The 20,894-nt window shown below is 40.4% G+C and overlaps 1 protein-coding gene across 1 annotated transcript; it reads left to right on the top strand.

Annotated features, from left to right (window-relative positions):
• Window positions 1–250: 250 nt before the first annotated feature.
• On the top strand, window positions 251–20,809 carry DHX32 (DEAH-box helicase 32 (putative)). The gene is made up of 11 exons (XM_014257690.2): window positions 251–1,093; window positions 2,737–2,927; window positions 4,494–4,866; window positions 6,707–6,952; window positions 9,037–9,136; window positions 9,253–9,411; window positions 16,282–16,473; window positions 17,437–17,586; window positions 18,569–18,759; window positions 19,585–19,766; window positions 20,496–20,809. Exons 1-11 carry the CDS (start codon window positions 824–826, stop codon window positions 20,686–20,688), a joined length of 2,247 nt encoding a protein of 748 aa, XP_014113165.2. The 5' UTR covers window positions 251–823; the 3' UTR covers window positions 20,689–20,809.
• The last annotated feature ends 85 nt before the right edge of the window (window positions 20,810–20,894 follow it).

Here is a 20,894-nt window from a genome sequence, read left to right as displayed (position 1 = left end):
GGTGATAACTTCCCTCTGGAGCTAAAATAAAAAGTGTTATTTAATATTTGTATTACAGTACAGCTCAGCTAAGATTAGGAAACTATTTTGCTACTTTTGAGTCCTCAGACTTGGAGCTACTTTACATCAGCAATGTTTTTCTTCCACCACCTTCCAAGGCCACCTCTGGTGCCCTTGAAGGATTAGAACTGGCACCACTCTGGGATTTTTTTCATGTGTTGACTGTATTTTAACTGTGGCAAAAGCTGTTAAAGCCTCCCAAGACCTCCGTGCTCATCCACAGAGCGCGTGGAAAGAGTCTTTGCGTCTCTGACTCGCTAAAGCCCTGCAGAAAGCACAAAGGCAGAGTAGCGCCTGCAGCACCCAGGGGTGCAGGCTTTGTGCTGGGATTAACTCCCACATGCCAGCCCTGCAATCACAGCCACAGCAGCCACAAGGTCAGGCTCAGCTGCTCTTCCCAATTATTCCCCAGCCCGGACAAGAGCAAACACCGGGACTCCAGGGCTGGACTCAACGCTGAAGTGCAAAAGCTGCTCAGCTTCTCTTCTTGGTTTCATTGCTGCCATTTGAAAGATTTTGGGTGATTATTTTTTTTTAAAAATATATTTTCTTGAGCCTCACTGGAGTTATTAAGCCACCCAGAGTGGGACAAGCAGCTGGACACCGAGCCTGAACTTTTAAACCCAAGAGCTGTGAAATACTAATCCTGGAGAGAGGCAAAATGGATCTGCTCAGGTTTAGGGGGCCAAAATGATCAATCAGCACACAAAGGACTCCTTCCATCACTAATGTGCTTTTGCTGGGACTAATACATGTAAGAAAAATGGAGTTTTTAACCTTTTCTCCAGAGAACCACTGCTTTTCAGAATTACTCGACGGCAGCGACGGGGATGAAGAGGAAATACTTGTCTGTGGAGAAGATTTAGAGCTTAATCCTTTTGATGGCTTGCCTTACTCCTCCCGTTATTATAGGCTGATGAAAGAGAGAGAAGAGCTTCCAATATGGAAAGAAAAATGCACTTTCATGGAAAGTTTGCTTCATAATCAAATTGTGATTGTGTCAGGAGATGCTAAGACTGGCAAGAGTTCCCAGGTCAGTACAATGGATTTGGTTGGGGTTTTTTTTATGTATTTTTAAAACATTTAATGAGGTCTGAATTTCAGAGTCCCTATAGCTATTGTGATCCAGGTATTAAGGCCAGAAGGGGAAATACAGAAGGTGAACAAAGATTAATGCCATTAAATACAGACTTAAAATATATTGAACATTTTAATAACTTCCTTCAAGCACTCAAAAAAAAAAGTGCAGTTATTTAGTGTTTTGGTTCTGATTAGTGCTACATCAGGAAAGAAATACAGGGGACTTGTCATAAGATAAAGTGAAAAAAACTCCCAGGAAATGAAGGATTGAAATCAGCAGAGCTGCTTCTCAGGGAGAATTCATGGTCTTTCCCTCCCTTCAGCCAGGAGCAAATGTTTTCTCCAACAGCACAAAATTACTTTACAAAACTCATGTTAAAAGAAATCACTGAAGCCAGGATTTCAGCTGAGTCTAAGTACACAAACATCAGTCAGGACTATGAAATTCTGCTGTAACAATCTATAACAACTCAGACCTGTTGTCACAGTGAGTAGAAAAGAATTTTCAAGTGAGTGCTATCAGCCAAAATACAATTGTTTATGACTGGGATCAGGAGAAAAAATTCTTGCAGGTAAAGCTGAAGGATAATTACTGTTGCAGGGCATCTCACATATCCTACAGACTTTGATGCTGGACACTTCTAGAGATCACATGTTGAACTAGAGACAACACGTCTCTCCCTGAAACATGCTGCGTTTCCATAAAAGTGATCCACACACAAATAATTTTTGGATTGCCAAGTTTTTACCCCTAGTTATTGGCTGTAATTTACACACAAAACACTTGTGTAATAGTAAACAGTTTGCTAAGAAGTGTTAGCTTTTAAATTGTCCTTTAACAAAGCCAATTCTATTGAACCTTTAATAAGATATAGCATATTGCTGGTTGGTTTTTAAATATTTCTAGAAATGCATATAGCTATACACAAGTAAATTATATGTAGCTGATTCACCTAGGTTTAGATGTTGGTTAAATGAAGGATTTGAAACCTAATACATCCATTAAAATATTATTTCTAATGCAATTTTAATTTCCCGTAACAACAACACATGGATATTTTCCAGTGTTGATGTTATGTAAATATAAAAATTAGGGAGCTGCCGTGTAAGTTCCTGGAGCAGATCAGATTCAGTTCTGTGTTTGCAGAGTAATTCATCTGAAATTACAGCTATTGGCTGTGGCATTTGCCAGTTTGAAATCCTGGGATAAGTTTCTTTCATGGATATGACACAGCAGGAGCAGGTTTGCTGCCAAGCCAGCCCTGAACACTCCCGCACCTACCTCGCTGGATCCATCAGCAGTGGATCCATCAGTGCTTGCAGTGACCCTGCTGTCACCTGCTCCCCAGAGGCCTCTCCTGCAGCAAATCCCACCCAACCCAAGTCCAGCTGAGCAATTCCCAGATAAATCCACGCTGAGAATTTAAGAAATTCCAATCGTTGACACGGGTCGCTCCTGCGCGGCGCAGGCCCTGGCGAGCGGCGAGCGCTGGGCTTGGTTCGGCTGTTCCACGCCGCTGGAGAATTCCAGCCGGCTGGAATGGCATTGCCTGCCGAGCACGTGGGGCGCTGATGGCGGTGTTTTGGTGTCCACAGGTGCCTCAGTGGTGTGCTGAGCACTGCCTGGCCCTGCGGCCCCGCGGGGCCGTGGTGTGCACGCAGGTGCTGCGCCAGGCCGCCGTGGCGCTGGCCCTGCGCGCGGCCGACCAGATGGACGTCAACCTCGGCCACGAGGTCGGCTACTCCGTGCCCTTCGAGAGCTGCTGCACGGCCGAAACCATCCTGAGGTCGGTGCCTTTGGAGGCCTTCGGGCCAAGGGGTGGCTGGAGAAGTTGGCAGCTGACAGCACTTTTTCGCAGAGCTTGCACATGAAAATCAAGGCCGCTTTGTCAAGTTTTATCGTGTTTTAAAATCGCAGGGTGCGCTGAGCTGGAAGGGACCTCACAAGGATCATCCAAGTCCAGCTGCTGGTTCTGCACAGACACCCCAACAATCCCAGTCTGGGCATCCCTGGGAGCGCTGTCCAAACTCCTGGAACCATTCCCTGGGGAGCCTGGGCCCTTTGGGGAAGAGCCTTTCCTGATATCCAACCTAAACCCCCTGACACAGCTCCAGCCGTGCCCTCAGTCCTGGACACCACAGAGCACACATCAGTGCCTGAGCCCCTTTTCCCCTCATACAGAAGTATTAGACTGCAATGAACTCTCTCTTCTCAGGAGAATTTATGATTAAACAATAAACACTAAAAAGTTTGAAGTAATTCTGGGGTAAATCATAGCAGAGATTTAAGTGGGCATGGTTACTGTCCCTGCAAAACTTCATTAAGCACCTTGGTGACCTCTTTTTTCTTTTCCTCTACTTTTATTTTTTTTTTTCTATTTTCCGGGAGTGTTCATTACCATAAGAGAACATGGGATAATTTTTCCCAAAGTAAAGTTAAAATTCAAAATGAACCAAAATACATGGCTAGAAGAGGGTATATCCAACAACAAGAGGAAAACAGTATCCAGGGGGATTTTTGGGAGATAAGAAATACACTTAATGTAGTAAGTACAGGCAGGTGACAGCAGCAACAGAGGGATTCAGCTTTAGAGCCTCCCAGGAAGTTATGAGAGTTATTTTTCTCTGGTTCCTTAACATGGAAGGCACAAACTATCATATCTAGACCTCAAGATTTTTATTCAGCCACTGTTTTCCAGTGGAGAAGAGGATACTCACCACTTCTGAAAATCAATTTCCACCTCTCCTCCTCTTGCCTGTCCTTTCTCTTTCTGTGGAGAACTCCTTAAACCTCATCCTGCAGCAGAACTTCCTGTGGCTGCTCCTGTTGAGAGGGAGATGAATCCCTTCCTCTTGCACATCAAAACCTGTGTCAAGAACTCCAAGTCCTGCTGAGCAGCACAACAAAAATAATATCCTTTAAAAAAACCTGTCAGCAGCAGGGACAGAAGTGAGGAGGGCCTTATGGTATAAATTAATTGCTCATCTTGGTTCTGGCTCTGCCTCAAGTGCACCTTTCTTTTCCTCACCCAAAAGGATTCATTCCTGGCTCAGGAATTGTTTATGGCATGTGATGGAAGATGAACAGATGATTTCAGGGCAGAAGTATTTCTGCTTTTGCCTGGAGCATCCATTTCCACCACTGTGTCACTGAGTCACGTCAGGTTTGTAGCTACTTAAGGAGAGATTTAAACATGTAACTGAGGCTGTGATATGTCCACAAAATATTCCCTGTTCTTACCAAGTCTTCTGTGTCAGAACAGAAAGAACCAAGCTGCCCCCAAGACACTGAAAGAATGTCTTACAATGATAGTCCAAGGAACTTGGTGGAGTTTTGTGTGTCCGTGTTGCAGGTACTGCACGGATGAGATGCTCCAGAGGGAAATGATGTCCACGCCCCTTCTGAACAGCTATGGTGTCATTGTCTTGGACGATGTGCATGAAAGGACTGTGGCAACAGATGCCCTGCTGGGCCTTCTGAAAGATGTCTTGGCAGCCAGAGCAGAGCTGAGGCTGGTGCTCCTCACTGTCCCCCAGATGTGCAGCACCCTGCAGGGCTTCTGCGGCCGCGTCCCCGTGATCCGAGTGCGGGGCAGGCACCGCGCCGAGGCCGTGTTCTCCTGCAGTGCCCACCAGGACCCCTTCTCCTCTGCTCTGAGGCTGCTCCTGGAGATCCACCACACCAAGGAGAAGGGGGACATCGTCGTCTTCCTGGCTTGTGAGCAAGTAAGGCATTTACCTGTTCTCCTTCTGATTTTAATCAGGAAACGTGCGTTTTTATCTGACCTATAAATGTCTTGCTGCCACTAGCTAAGACAGCAGATGTGCCACCAGGTTTTATAATTTCAGGCTTTTCCTTTAAAGAAGTCATGGCATACATAACACTGTGGTTTATATGCATAAAATAGCTGTATAACACATAAATATCGTGTAGTTATTATCTGTATTTTCTGTAGGTTTAAAGAAAGACCACCATCTTTCCATGTGATGCAAAAAGCTGTAAAAGCAGCACCGAGGGGCACAGGCCACAAGGGCAGGGATTTAATACATTGCAGCCTATCCTGGCACTGGACATCCCACAGTTTGTGTTATCCCTGTTTTGTGGGAATGGACACACGGACACAGGTCCAGTCTCCATCAATGTCCACAGGAGTGCTTTTATCTTAAACCTTCCAAGGAGATTTTTCCATTTGGATTCTTCTTCCCAACCAATTGTGTGCACAACTGCAGGAGGACAGTGTCACTCCAGAGGTGTGACAGAAAATCCAGGAATCTGCATGGGCTTGGCCATTCTAAATAGTAACACTCTCTGTAGACAGCAGTGATTCCTTAAATTCACTGCAGGTCCTTTAGAGCTGTCAAAACAATCTGAGAATCAAAGAAATATTTCAATATTTATGATTATTACAATTATTTTCCTGATAGCGATCCCCAATCTTCCACATTTAATGTGTCATTAAATCTGCTTTAGAACAACAAACTTACCAGGAAATAATGACTTTTCACAAGCAAAGGTAATTAACCATGAACTACCCAGGTGTGTTTGCTGCTTTTCACCGTTAAAAGGGGGACAGATATGAAACACTTTTAGTAATCAATTTTAGACCTTATAAATGCCAATTTTACAAATGATAAAGCAATGAATTCTCTGTGTTAGTCCCCATATTAACAATAGATAATGTCACAGAGAAAACACACACACTTTCCATTTCAAAAGGTTGGGAAGAACGTTTTAGTTCTGCTTAAAAGGGTTGTTTTGAGAGGTAAATTCCCCACAAAACTAAAATAGGAATTTCTTTCTTGCCAAGAAGAGATAACTCATTTTTCTCCCTCACAATGAACAGAACACTCATTACGAACCAGAACATCCCATGAATTCTTGTTTAACTGTGATTTAAAGTTTCATATTGGTAATGGTTCACTGTTCTCAAGCACTCAACTGTCTTTTAAACTAAACAAAAATAGAAATTAACCAGGAACATCAGGATTTATGAGCTGCCCCGCTGCCAGCCTTGCTATTAGATGTCATTCTTGTATCTTTATAACAATTTTTATAGAGCACTTTCGACCTATAACTACTGGAAATGTAGTGTCACTCTCAAAGAAAAACTCAGTCTCAATTTTGCAAAACATTGGCTAATAAAAATGCTTTTAAAAAAAATTCCCTTTCAGACTGAGCAAGCCCATGAATTATTTTTGTGTGCCTTTCAAAAAATCGTGCTGAACAGAAATGTTTTCTTATTAAGCCCCCCCAACAGCAAAACACTAAAACAAAAACAAAAAGCTTTTACAATTCATATCCAATCTCTGGATTTGTGAACTATTTTTAAGGTGATGATCCATCAACACAAGTTTGAGACATTTTATTGACTTTATTAAGTCTTTATAGAGTTTATTAATCATTAGGAGGGAAAAAATCAAACTTTTACAATACTTACATCTCCTTATATAAAATAATTAAGGGAAAGTAGGGAGGTTTCTGCATATTTTGATCATTTAAGGTGTTGTAATTAATCTAAGAATATAATAATTTCATGAGGAAAAAATGTATTTCTCTCGATTACAGGAAATTGAAAAAGCTTATCAGATGATCAGGCAGGAACAATCCAATTTAAACCCTGACCTTGGAGAACTCATCCCCATCCCTTTATACCCCACCAAACAAGACCTGACTCCCAAAGTAACTCAAGACAAGCAGAAATGCTGCAGAAAATACAGGAGGAAAGTGCTACTCACCACCAGCTCTGGAGAATCTTTGATCTGGACTAAAAACGTGACTTTTGTCATCGATGTTGGTGTGGAGAGAAGAAAGGTCAGTGAAGGGAACCAGAAGCACTTTGTCAAAAATAAACTCTGCAAAAGAGCTTTTTCAGGGCAGGGGAAAGGGAACTGTGCAGCTCAGATTAATATAAATAGTCTCTACAGGATCACAGGCTTTTCTCTTCTTTCACAGCATGGGTTCTATGATATTTTAAACATGTAAGTTAATAGAATTTAAATAATTTTCATGGCCATCTCATGTGAAAACTAAGCAAGAAATCACTATTACTTCCCAAATTCAATCAGGAATCGGATTTTTGAAGTTTCTAAAGCCAGATTAATGCTTCCAGTTGAAACTGCCACTCATTTGGGCACCAAACCAATGACAGATTATTTGCAAAATACATCTCACCTGAGCTCTGGCCTATCAGTCCTAAATCTCTCTTCAGTATTTTATACATAAAGCAAAATACAATCACTTCTTAGGCATCTATTGGCAGATCTCCAGGTTTAGGAGATCATCCTCATCCCTTATTAAATGGCTTAGTAATTGTTCATACAGGGAATCTCTATTTTTTCAAGCTGCTTGTGCTCCCTCCTGGACATGTGCTCCCATCCAAGTACCTCCAAATGCTGCAATTTATCTAATTAATACTTAACCTTTTCCAGTTCATTTGAAGTTTGGCCTCATTTCTTGTTTTCCACCATGGGAAGGATTAGTGCAGCTGCAAAAAAAGAAAAAAAAAAAATCTCATTTATTTCTCCAAAACTGATGTCCAAAGGAATGAGTAACTGTGTAGGAACATGAACTGCAGAGCTGCATTACTACAGGTTTTTGTAACTGTCCTGGTTAAAATAAAAATTCCAGAAACAGGCAAAAGAAACAATGCCATACATGTCCTTTCTATAATACAAAGGGGAATAACCAAAATTGTAGTTAAGTATTCCTAAAATTTTGGAGCAGGGATCATTAATCCAGATTGGCTTTGCAAGCAGTTCAGGGAAAAGCTTGTGAACCACCAGTACCTTTCATTTTCATTGCAAAAATCTGTCATTTTAAAAGGTTTTTAACTGGGAATTATAAACTAACTCAGTCTCAAGGCAAGCTAAAAATCAGTCACAGCTTGGAGAGCCTAAAAGCAGTTTTCAATTAGACCATGCTTATTTCTTAAAGTTATTCCTACAACTGCAGTTTTCTTGGGATGGCAGAAATGAATTTCACTCCCATGGTAACCTGAAGCCCAAAGTACAATTCAACAAATTGAAAATTTTGTGAGTTTAAAATACAAAGCAATGGGAACAAAACAGATCCAACAGTCCTGATAGCTGTCAAATCACTTCTATCAGTGATGCAATTTTTTACCTTTAATTCAACTATTTTGTTTAGTCCTGTGACATCAGTTCACTCTCTGTGGCTCAAACTCAGCTGAGCACAGAGGGAACAGGAAAAGTTCAGTGCAGAGCAAAATCCCACCTGAGCCTTGCAGCTGGGATATATCAGCAATTCACCTGCAGGAAAAGAACATTTTGCCCTGCACTGAAGGATATTTTATCTTTTTTTAAATGAAAATCCTGCTTAAAGAAGATAGAGTTGACTCAGATGACAGGAGCTGCCTTACCCAGGTACTTTTATGTCTTGCTGGACATTACAGACTCATGGCCAGAGCAGTGAGTGAATCAGCTCCTCAGCTTAATCAAAATAAAGCATAATTAAGCAAAATATAAAACATGGCATCATATATCTCTAATACAGCCCTCATCTCCTGTAATTTCAGTATTAAGACAAAAATCTGGAGTTAGGGAACAAAATGCTGTTAGAAAATGTTGGGATTCTGTCACTGGAAGAAATAAATAATCTTTTTTGATGTTTCTCTTGATGACACCATTTTCTGCTTTAGTAAGGTACATTTCTTCAGGAAAAAAAAAGACATTTATCTCAGAGCACACTTAGAGTGACTGCAAAACATCTATCAACTTGTCAGGGTACTCTCCTTTCCAAGCTGCTGAGGAAAATAGAAATGAAAACTGTTGCTACCCATTTTGTAAAATGAACTAGAGAGAAATTCAGTACAGACCATTCATATTTTTGCAGCCCTTGTGTACTTATCTGATGTTTGATATCTCTTTCATTTAAAGGTGTACAATCCTAGAATCAGAGCAGACTCTGTTCTAACCCAGCCTATCAGCCAAAGTCAAGCAGAGGTGCATAAACAAATTCTGGGCATGTCTCCATCAGGTAGAAATATTAGCTCAAAATTTAAATCCATTAGCTCAAATTATTAATACAATCAACGTGGCAACACGAGGAGGAAGCATTTTTAAAAAGGGTAATTCTCCTGAATTGTCTTCCAGGGAAAATCTTCTGCTTATATCCTGAAGAATTTACATACAAGGAAATGAAGCCACAAATTCCAGCTAAAGTTCAGGAATCCAACCTCACCAGCTTGGTCCTGTTCCTGAAGAGGATGGACATAGCAGGCTTTGCACACTGTGACTTCATCAGCAGCCCAGGTAAGAGGATGCACCAATTTGTCATATTTTATTATTATTTTAGAAGTTATTTCCAGGTTAATTTTGCCCTGTCACTCACAGGATTGCTTTTTTATTTAAGGACTTGCAATAATATCACCCTGTTTTTCCCATTTACCTGCTACAGCAGTGCTCGATAGCACTTAGAAAAAAGACTATAAAGTATCTGAATGGAATTGGAATGTTAAAAAAAATAAAAATCAATATTCCAAGTATCTTCTCATCTAGCTCACATATTATTTTCCTGCAACCCACAAAGAAAATTTGTGCCCTGTTGTACAAGGCATTGTACAGATATCCAACAAAATAGATTCCTTTAATCAAAAGTTTACAACCCAAATAAAGCACTGTTGTTACCTGGGGGATGTGAGTGGAGGAAATGAGCTTCCTCCTTATCCTCCAGCATCTCCCACCTCCAATTTACAATGGGCTGTTCCTTAAGGACAATATTCCTTATAAAATAAACCCAAATACATTTTCAATACTGGGCAGGGAAGACACTGAATTCTGAGGTAGGAAGGAAGTTGCCTTTTTCCCCCCCCCAACTTCATAATTTAGGGTTTTTTCTATAAAAGGATATTTTCCTCTGTTCTGGCTTAGCACAAAACCCAAGTGTCACTGCAGATTCTGCTGTTGCTTTGAAGCTCATTAAAGTGGGGGAAATAGCCCTGATTTCATTGGTTTGGGGATTGCTGCCTTCACTCGTGATAATTTTCCAGTGCAAACAGGAAAAATTTATATTATCCAGCCTTTCCTTGTGCACAAACACAAAATTGGAAAGATCTCTTCTGTGTTGTTCACTGTAATTAATCAGTAATAAAGTGTTAATTCTCACTGTCAGATGGTGCAATAGAGGTTAAGTGAAATTTTTAAGAAGAATTTATTCTACTTTTCCCTTGTGTGTCTGTTTAGCAGAAACATGCCTAAAAGAAATAGGAAAAAAACATGGCCAGTCTGATGGTAATGAGTTCAAAACCAATGAGAATTGGAGTATTTTGGCCTTGTGAGTGGCATCTCCTGTGCTAAATCCACAAAATCTGCATGGAAAATGCTGATGAAGTCCAGTTTGCTCCCACTCAAATTTAAAATGTATTTTACTATTAAAAAAATACATGGTAAAACATATTAATGTTTTTCCTGGATACGAAGAAAGTTAGTCTTGAACTGTAGAAGGAAATAGTAAAATTATATGAGGGAAAGCATTTGGCATTTTTGGATTTAAAGGCACAATGGGGACAGCATTTAGAGAGAATGAAATGCTAGAGGCACATAAAGGTTTCACAAATGCAGGAACTCTAAGGTTTGGCTGTATTTTTGGATAATGCAGCTGAAGAAAGAATTGTCCTGGTGTGTAGAAAATTATAAAGGCATCTGATGAGTGAATGAAATGGCTTTACTTGGATGGACATTAAATATGACAAAGCTTTTGCTGACTGGATCAAGAGTGTCAGGTGCAGGTATTGAATAGTTTTAGGAATCACTGCACAGTGGGTGGAATGCTGGATGAACTGCTTGAACAAAGGAAAAATCCCAAAAACACTTCAGGGGTGCTCTGAAAGGAGAAAGTCTGCACCATTTCCTTGTCTGCTTCCTGCCTTCCACAGTTAAACATTTGAGACAGAAATTTCATGATCCAGCACAGCTCTCCCTTGATCCAGGACACATCACACATCAGCTTTCTTCCCACTTTGGGGCAGGCAGGGAACTTTTTTCCTACCAGCACTTGGACTGATCCCTACACAATCCCCCAGAGAGGAGTGTGAAGATCCCACAGTCAGAACACAGAGTTTGAAATGCCTGCTGTGAAATTCTCTGAAAGAAACTGAAACACCAAAGGGAGAAATTTGTCGGGGGACTTGTGTTAGATCAACTCACGGAACTCAAAACACATCAGGCTTTCTTTCAAGCACACAAACACAAGAATGGTTTGGGCTGGAAGGGACCTTAGAGATCATCCAGTTCTGCCATGGCTTTGACTATTCCATGGCTCTTCACCTCCTTCCTTTGAGTAAAAGGAGTAAAACCATTGCAGCATCTCCTGTGTGCCACAGGCTTTCCTCTGCACTGTTTTTCTCCAACAAACATGCTCAGCTTGTCTTTGCAGTTGAAACAGAGGAAGGCTTTAGGGGTTTTTAGGGGTTAGGTGAATTTCTCCCAAACAAAATCAAGTTTTCCCTGAGTAAGACACAGGCATGAGCTGCTGAACAAACAAATCAGAAGGAGACCAAAATTCATAGCAAGAAGTACTTCTCAATCTGTTTTCTACACATGGAGAACATGCAGCAGATAAGAAACAAAAATTCCATCAGTAAAACATTTAATTTCTGCTCAGCAACAACGTGCACAAGGGATTTTTTTTCTTTTTTTCTGCTGCTCTTTGAGGAGAAATAAAAGCCTGGATTAAGTCTGACTCATTACTGCATTGTGAAAGCCACAAACATGTCAGGCTTACAGCTGCTGCATTTAATTCATGCCATAATCGAGAGGAGCAAATGCAGCAGAGCTTGTTCCCCTTTCTGGAATTCATGAGCCAGAGGAAAACGAATCTGGCACTGCAGCTCCAAAGTGCATTAGCGGGATTCCTGTGCCCCTAGAGCAGGGATGTGGTTACATTTTCATCAGTTAATCAGATAGATCTTTGCTGGGGTTTATAATGGGACAAAAGAATTCCAGTGCCATAGATTGTAGCAACATTGAGCACTTTTGTAAATCACTGGAAAATCCTTATTTAAACTAAGTAAATCATTATAAAGATGAAGCCATGAAAAATTTCTCTGTGGAATCAAGGGGAAAGCATTTGCAGATTCTGCATTCATCCAGAATTTCCCTAAACAATTTTCAGATTAAAGGATGTGTTGACAGTCATGACATTTGAGAGCTATGCTTTTACAACCCCCTGGAGAATATATTTCTAGAAAATTCTGAATAACAACAGCTGTATAAATTTATATAATTTCAAATTGTTTCAGAAAAATAAATCGTTGGCATATCTTCACTGGAGACTGTCAAAGACAGAAACTCAATGCACAATGTAAGGTCTGTCAACAGAGATCACTTCAGGGCAGATTTATTACCTTAAATTTACTTGTTAATTCTTCGATGTTTTAAATTCTGGGTTTCATCAATTAAATGATGTGTGCAGACATTATTCAGTATATTCTGTCAGGATGGGGCAGGTCAGGCCCTGGCCTGACAGTCCCTGCTGGCAGAAAAGCACAGCAGGGACCATCACCAGCCACACTGGAGGAGTGATGAAGCAGCTGAGGGGAACAGAAAGACTACAAAGTATGAGTTTGGGAAAGGAATTTTTAATGATTAACTATCATTTCCAAATAATAGTTATAGAACTGGTGGCTTCAGAGCAAAACAGACACATAAAAAATCCTGACTCAGAAGGTACAGGGGGAAAAAGAAAATCAGAAGGAAACCTGCACAGAGAAACTTGTGCTTGCAGAAGAAAAACCTTGGCATAATTTGAGGAAAACTTGGCAAAGTCTCCTCCATCTTTTCAGTTTGCTGTCCAAGGAGCAATGTTAGAAACCAGCAACAGCAAACACCATTCCCCAGGACTGTTCTCCCTGCAGTAATTACTTTGGCAGCTCTTTCTGCTGTTCAGCCCAAGAGAACCTGCAAAACCTGTGGTGTGCCAGGCAGAGCATCAGCTCTTTAAAGACAACATCCCTTCACCTGACACCCATGGCAGCTCTTTTTAAGTTATTCCCATGGAAGGAAAATATCTATCAAAAAAAGGTATTTTACATACTCAGCATTTGCAGAGCAGGAGACCAGAACACAGGAGCTGTGAATCTCCCAGAGAAGCACAAAAGAGCAGTTAAATGGACTATAAAAAATAATGAAATTTAAGTTTTATTCTTATCCCTAATATTCACTTATTACAGAACTTTGACCAAATCCCTAAATCACTTGCTTCCTAATGCAACAAGAATAATACTTTTGAAGGTATTTGCTCACACCTTGAGCGCTTGCATTTCAGCCATATGGGATGTGGTTCTGAAGACTACAGGTATACCTGCCTTTGGAGACACAATTTACTCTGTTCACATCAAAGTTACAAAAATATGAAACCAAGAATACAATTTTAAGTAGCTTGGAACTCTCAGATAAACTATTCCAGTGCTAACAATAACATTAAGTTATATATTTGCTTTACTAAGCCTAAGAAGGATCAAAAGCAGGATCTGCATTTACATAGAACTGGTCAGATTTCTTGAAACAAATCCAGAGCAACCCAGTCTTGAGCAGCCAAAGAACACAGAGCAGGGAAAGAAAATATTGGATTAGGAAATACCTTTTAAAATTCCAGGGATGTGGCAGCTTCTTGTTGAAAGCACAGGACACCTGTTGAGAGGTTTTTTGAACTTTGCTCCTGTGAAAGCAGCAGTGGAGTCACAAATCCTCGTGGTTCACACCTCAAGGCAGTAGTGGCTGGTGCTGGCAAGAAGCCCTAAAAAGCCCTACTCTGGTTTTTGATTTTTGCTTTTTTACCGTTCCTTCACCTGCTCTAATCCACCTTTACCCTCTTGTCCTTTCTAGAGCAATAAAACTCCAGGAATCTTTTTTTTCTTTCTTTTTTTTTTTTTTTCAGAACACTCATAGCAAGACAGGGAAGTAATTCGTGCTTATAAATCTCAAGACAACTAACTCTAGGGCATAAAAATGCAAATTACTGATGCTATCAGGGGGTTGAAATTGGCTGCCATATAACCATGTATTTTGTGAGCCCTAGCACAAACTACTTTGTTGACTTCTGGAAAATAGCTTTCCATGATCTCCTAGTAATTACTACACATCTGAATGACCCTATTACTCTCACTGTATTTTCAATCACTGATTTTTATTTCCTGTCACTGACTCCCATTCATCATCAGCTGCTACTTCTCATTTCTTTAAAACTCCTAAGTATTTTCTTCTCAGATGCTTCAGCTTTTGCAAGGGCTCATCATTTATCCCATTAAACCCCACATTTCTTATAACAAATGTCCTTTCTAGATAGAATTGTACAGGCAGAGGGAAGAACTCTGAGACTGAAGTGAAGCAGGTCCACAGTTTTAAAACGAATTTACAGGTTCCTGAGAGAATTTGTCTGAAAACTGTGTGTTTTAAACTTAACTGAAGTCACATGAGCAGATTTAGATGCTGGAGAAGTTCTGGAAAAGCTCATGTAAGGGGAATTAATAAATTATTTTTCCCCTTCAGACATAACAGAACGAGGTTAAAAACAACAGGTGCTTGTTTGCTTCCTATTTTACTTTCTCCTTGACTCTAAGTAGTTAATTCAGAGAGATGGCAATAAACAGTTCACTACCAATGAAGTCAAAACCTGATTTCAAGATTTTCTTGCAGAATGTGTGGGGAAAATGTGGCTAAATGTGACCTAGCAGCTAATTACAGCCTTGCTTTGCTTTTAGTCTTGCTGATGCCATACACACTCCCACTCTTGATGAACACAAGAAATTATTCCTAGCCATCTACTAATGAAGATCCAAGTGCAAATGCACCCCCTGCCTGTGTGGGCAGCTGTGGTTGTGGTCTGGTTATTTTATTTAGGGATTTTTTTCCCCGGTAATAAATGGACTGACAGCAGCCCACAGAAGCTGACAAATGGCCAGTGCAGCTTCCCAGGGCTGGGGATGAGGCCAAGTCCTGCTGCAGTGGAATTTCTGCCACCAGCTTCAAGGGGACTGGAATTTAACTTGTTATCCATAAAACTGAGAAAATATCAAGCAGATCCTTAGGCTGGAGTAAGGAGAAAGTTGCTGCAGTAGTTGGAGAGCAGTTGTGAATATAAATGAACTGGTACCCATGAAAGATATTGATCATTCAATATAACCTGGAACAGAAATCTACCTTGGAAAAGAGCTGGGAGGAAAGAACCTTAAAGAACCTTCACACTTCAGGAGTTCCCAAATTTCCTCCTCTGTCTTTCATGCTCTGGAGACAATTTTTTGGAGTGTAGGCCTGACAACTTCAACTTGTTCCCTCTCTCTCGACCCCCAGAACTGGAGCCACATAAAGCTCTTCTCTGCTTTTTTGATCTCCTTTTATCACCATCAGATTTCCTGCAGACCTGCTCAAGTTCTAATTTTAAGTGTTGATTTGCTTAATCCTGTCCTCTCAGGACATTTTCCTATATTCCCTCATTATTTTTGCTGCTTCACTGTTCTCACTTCTACCTGTGGAGGTTGTGAGGAAGTTATAACCCACCCTAAGAGAAAAGTGAACATTGAATTTTGTGGAGTGAGAAAGTACAGCCAATTGCCAGGGAGACATTTTCTTTTACCACATTCCCATTTTTCTTCTGGCATCATGAGAACCTATGTAAAAAAAGTATAATAATTAAAAAAGCAATGAAGAGAACTCCAAATACCTGCAAGAATAACAATCATAACTTCTGTAAATATCAGAATATCTCCTCTGGTTAAAAAAGATCTTTCCTAGACCTGTTCTGTATCTCAGCACCCCTCAAATGTGACCTCTCTTAAAAAAGAATGAACACAAAAAAAACCACCTGAAAACTGCCAGTAAATGGAAGCAGTTTTGGCAGAGTCTAGGGGCTAACACACGACTGAGGATTGCGTCTGGGCTTTTGACAAAAATTGTTCTGACATAAAGAGTATAAACAAAATGATTTGCAGCTCTACAATTTTTACCTTTTATTTTCTTCCTCCAGAATTTTCTCAGCTTTTCACTCATCCATTACTTTTTGTTCTTAATCACTGTCAAATTAAAGAAGTATCATTTTCCCACAGCTGAAATATTATAATGAGTATTCAGCCATTCATTCCTGTGCAGCCACTCTCAAGAACTGGATTTCTCTTCCCTTTTCCTCAGCTCCTGAAAGCCTGATGCAGGCTTTGGAAGATCTGGATTATCTGGCAGCGCTGGACAACGATGGAAACCTCTCTGAATTTGGGATTATTATGTCAGAATTCCCCCTGGATCCTCAGCTGTCCAAGTCACTGCTGGCTTCGTGTGAATTTGAGTGTGTGGATGAGATGCTCACCATTGCAGCCATGGCCACAGGTACTCCAGGATCACTGCAGGCCTTGTGCCACCTGCCCAATCCAGACTCTATGCACAAAAGCAAATTTTTTTTAATTCTTATCCTGCTTATTTCAAGTAAATTAATATATTTGGCTGTTCAAGTCCTAACTGTAAGGATACAATGAAAGCTAAATAAAGAATTCCCACAGAGAATCCAATTTCCAGGCTTCAGCTGCCCATTGGCTGCCTCCCTTTTGTCAGAAACATCCCTTCAAAATGAAACTTTCTTATATTAACCTACATTTTTTACAGATTGGTGCAGCAAAATAAGGGAAGTTCTAATTATAAAACAACACTGAACTGTTTGCCTACAAAGGATTACTTTTTGATCTTGTCTCTCTACTGCAAATATTTTATAAAACTGACATAACCTTGAAGTCCTGGGCAGCAAACACATGAACCACAGGATATCAAGCTGTATGAGTTGTTCTCCTTGTAGGACAACTTTTTATGCCCAAACTGGGTTGATTTTTAACTTGTGATAGTTGTTGGTTTTTTTAAGTATATATAACAAATGTAAATGATTGAGCATAGTCACAATTCAATTTTAGAAAAGCTCAACCATCTCAAAAGACACAAAAGTAAAATGCACTGGAAAGCACAAATTTCAACACAGAAGAGCAAATTATGGCATTAAAAGATGCCTTTTTATAATAAAGAAATCATCTGTTGGATTCTGGCTAAATTAGGTTGTGACATTAGGAAGCTTTTTTGGCATCAGCCTGGGAGAAAGCTGCTCTTTTGTGTTTGCAACACAAATTAACTAAACAGGACTGGAAGGACACCCACAAAAATAAACCTTTAGTGAACGCAGCAGGTTCAGTTCTTCAGCACCGATCCAACAGAGGGGGGTTAAAGGCAACCAAGGAAGGAAAAACCCAAAAACACCAGTGGGGTTTTGTGCATGCACCTCTGTGTTTTCATCACTGGTTTTTTCCTCAGCTCCCAGCTGCTTCCTGCACGCCCCTCCTGGCACAGAGGAGATCGCTCGGAGCCGCTGGCGCCGCTTCTCCCACCCTGCAGGAGACCACTGCACCCTCATCAGTGTCTTCAACGCCTTCAAGGCAGCCACTGCCAACCCCACACAGCCAGGCAAGTGGGCCCAAGCCAAAATCAAGCACTCTGGGATCTGTTTGGAAAAAAACAAACCTAAAAATCTAGTAATTTCTTCTAGAATTGCTGATACGTAGGGAGAAATCTATGGGAGTAGCTATTGCTGATGAATATTAATTTACTGATTAATTCAAAGTGTCCTAGGACAGTGTCTCTTACCCAACAGGGATCCATAACCACTATTCCAACAGTCCTTTGAAGTGGCACTGAGCAAAACCAGAATGGTGGTTCCTCCTGTAGAAGCACAAAATCCAAGTTTGGGATGAGTAAAAGCTGTTGAGGAAGGCCCCGAATCCCCCAACAGCCCAACAATTCTGGTGGGTTTTTGATAGCTGTGAGCTGAAAGGAAAATTTAAGGGGGAAATGGAAAGTAGTAAAGTCTACATTTGCGGGAACACAAATAAAAACCAGGGGACTGCAGAGCAGCAGAAGCTCATCACTGCATTTTCCTGTGCTCAAGCATCCTGCTCCGGTTCATTTAGCCCGAGTCCAGTGCTCAGACCGCAGAGGGATAAATTTGCACACATTGAGTAAAAACTTGAGACAGGAAATCAGGATTGTTTCCTGTTCAGTCATGTGGAATGCTGAAGGGAGCTCCAGGAGAACCAGTGCTTTACCTGAATGCAGGATCAGCACCAGCACTACAGGTGTGATTTCAGCTCCATATCCTGGCCTGAAAAATACAATTGCTACTCATTCTCTGGGAAGTTTTACTCATAACACAGTAAAGAAGGGATTTGATTCAGGAAGAAATAGCTGCAATTCTATAAAACTAAGTGAGGATATCAAGAATTGCCCACTTACTTTGTGAGCTGAGCCTAAGCTATCTGTATCATTACCAGAATTCTGGATATTTTCTGCAGCAGTGCAAGAGCATTTATTTCACAGAGCAGCACCTCTGTGGATTGCACCCATCAGTGAGATTTTGCTTTAAGCCAAAACACTGTTTTTTCCTCCACAGACTTCAGCACTGAGAAATGGTGCCGTGAATATTTCCTGAGCTGCTCTGCTCTGAGCATGGCGGAGATGATCAGAGCCGAGCTGGTGGAGATCATGAAGCGCATTGAACTTCCCATTTCAGAACCAGACTTCGGATCAGAAGAAAATCTACTAAGCATTAAGAAAGCTCTTTTATCTGGGTACTTCATGCATGTAAGGAAAAGCACTATGGTTTCATTTTCCTGCACTGTTCAATTATCTGGAATGCTTTCAGAAAACTTAAGTTCATTAGTGAAATCTCTTGATCACCAGAAAGGATAAAAGACTTTATTTTTTCCCATTGTATCAAACACTTCCGCCCATTTCAGCCTTTTCTCTGGGGTTCATCTCTGACTGCATGGAGTTCACACTCTCCACAGCAATAAGAAAACTGCCAATATGCTTTTCACTCAAAGAACTCTTCCACCTCAAGAAAACTCTTGAATGTGCAATATTCTTTCAGGAATTCTTTCCTTTTTGAAGGTGAAAATTGCCTGGAAATAGAGAAATGACTTGGATATATTTAGGTGTGCATAACAGACAGCTTGTCTCATCTCAGGAAGGCACTCTAACTGCAATTGTAAATGTAAACTAGATTGATTTATTCCCACTCTAGCCCCCAGGCTTTCCTTCACATCCCCGTGCTCCATCTAAAAACAAATATGACCTCTCCCAACTGCACATTTCATGGCCTGACAGATTGTATTTAAAAGTCTATGAAAAGTGTATCTGCTGAAGAATAAACATTTATATGTTTTCACACAGACCCTTCAAAGCCAAACTCAAGATACTTTTGTACTTATTTGTTGCAGCTCCCTTTCAAATACAGAACATTTTAAGTCTCATTTCAGGGTATTCAATCCCAAACTTTCCCACACAAACTTGGGAAGAGGTTCCAGTTGAAAGTATCTGAAGGGAAGTTTAATTTCTGGTTTAAAACTAATAAGCACTGATTAATTAAATAATGGATACCTCTCCTCATTGTTTTGTTTTTTCTAGATTGCTCGTGATGTGGATGGCTCAGGGAACTATTTAATGTTAACACACAAACAAGTGGCCCAGCTCCACCCCTTCTCATCCTACTACAACAGCAGGAGGATTTCAGAGTGGGTTTTATTCCACGAGTTCAGCATCTCAGAGGGCAATTCCATCAGAGTTGTCTCCGAGATCTCCCCTCATCTGTAAGTGAACTGTGATGCAACTGCTCCTTCACTCCTAAATCCACAAAAGCATCACTTTGGGAGGATAAAAAAATAAAAAGGGAAGATCTGTGGTCTCAGGCACTCACTACTCTCAGCAGTTGCCAGTGTAAGTGTAAGCAATTGAAAAAGCCCCCATTATGAGCTACAAAAGTTTCTTACAAAGTGGAATATACGGAAAAAAAAAAAAAATCAGAGTTAACAGAGCAGTGTACTCACACATGAATCCAGCTGGAAAGGTCTTTGTTCCCTGAAAACCTGTTTTCCAGCAAATCCTTTTCTTAACATTTTTTCTGTACCCAGACAGTTGAACCATGGACTGCTCATGGATTCCGGGAGAGATCAGTCTTCCTTCTGCAAAAATCTCTTTACACAAAGAATATACATTTCACTCTCCCAGCTTTTCTATTTCCCATGTTTATAGGAGGTTTTTTTTCATAATGTTATTGAACCACTCTGTTCTAAAGCAGGGAAATTTAATGCAAACATTGGGAACTGCATTGCACCTCAAGTGCAGGCTGAGGATTTCCAGTGCAAGGCTACAGAAAGCACAAACTCCTACTACATCTTGCAGAGAATCTTGGATTCTTGCAGAATTTTGGGCTGAGATATCAACTTTGTAACTTCTTTTAGATCTGCCTGGAAATAATTATTCAAATATTTGAAAATTCTATTAAAAATTAATAATGTTTTGTGTGATTTCCTCCCCAGATTTGCAGAGCTGGTACCTCAGTATTATTTCAGCAATCTTCCTCCAAGTGAAAGCAAGGATATTCTGCAGGAAATGATCGATCACTTGGCACCTGTTTCAGCCAAAAAGGAGGAACAGAAAATTGCCAATGACAGCAAAGAAAATGAGGAATTTCCCCAAACTCCCACTGAGCAGAGATGTGTTATTCAGTGAATTTAGAATGAACCATCACATATTGGACAACAATAAATAAAAGCAATATATCCAAAATACATCCCTGCTTTAACCCATGTCATTATTTTAAACTTTTGACATAAATGTATTTAACAGAAGAAATAAAGAAAAAGCACTTTTCTCAACAAAAGGAGTTGTATGCATTCTTTTGGAACAAAACCACGTGATTTAGCTTTGGTTAAAAA

Source organism: Pseudopodoces humilis, chromosome 9, assembly GCF_049639895.1.
Source record: "Pseudopodoces humilis isolate 2021_Gansu_Grassland_sample_001 chromosome 9, ASM4963989v1, whole genome shotgun sequence".
In the NCBI taxonomy this organism is placed as follows: domain Eukaryota; kingdom Metazoa; phylum Chordata; class Aves; order Passeriformes; family Paridae; genus Pseudopodoces; species Pseudopodoces humilis.
The sequence above is the reverse complement of the archived record's forward strand: the minus strand, read 5'-3'. Positions and strand labels throughout refer to the sequence as shown.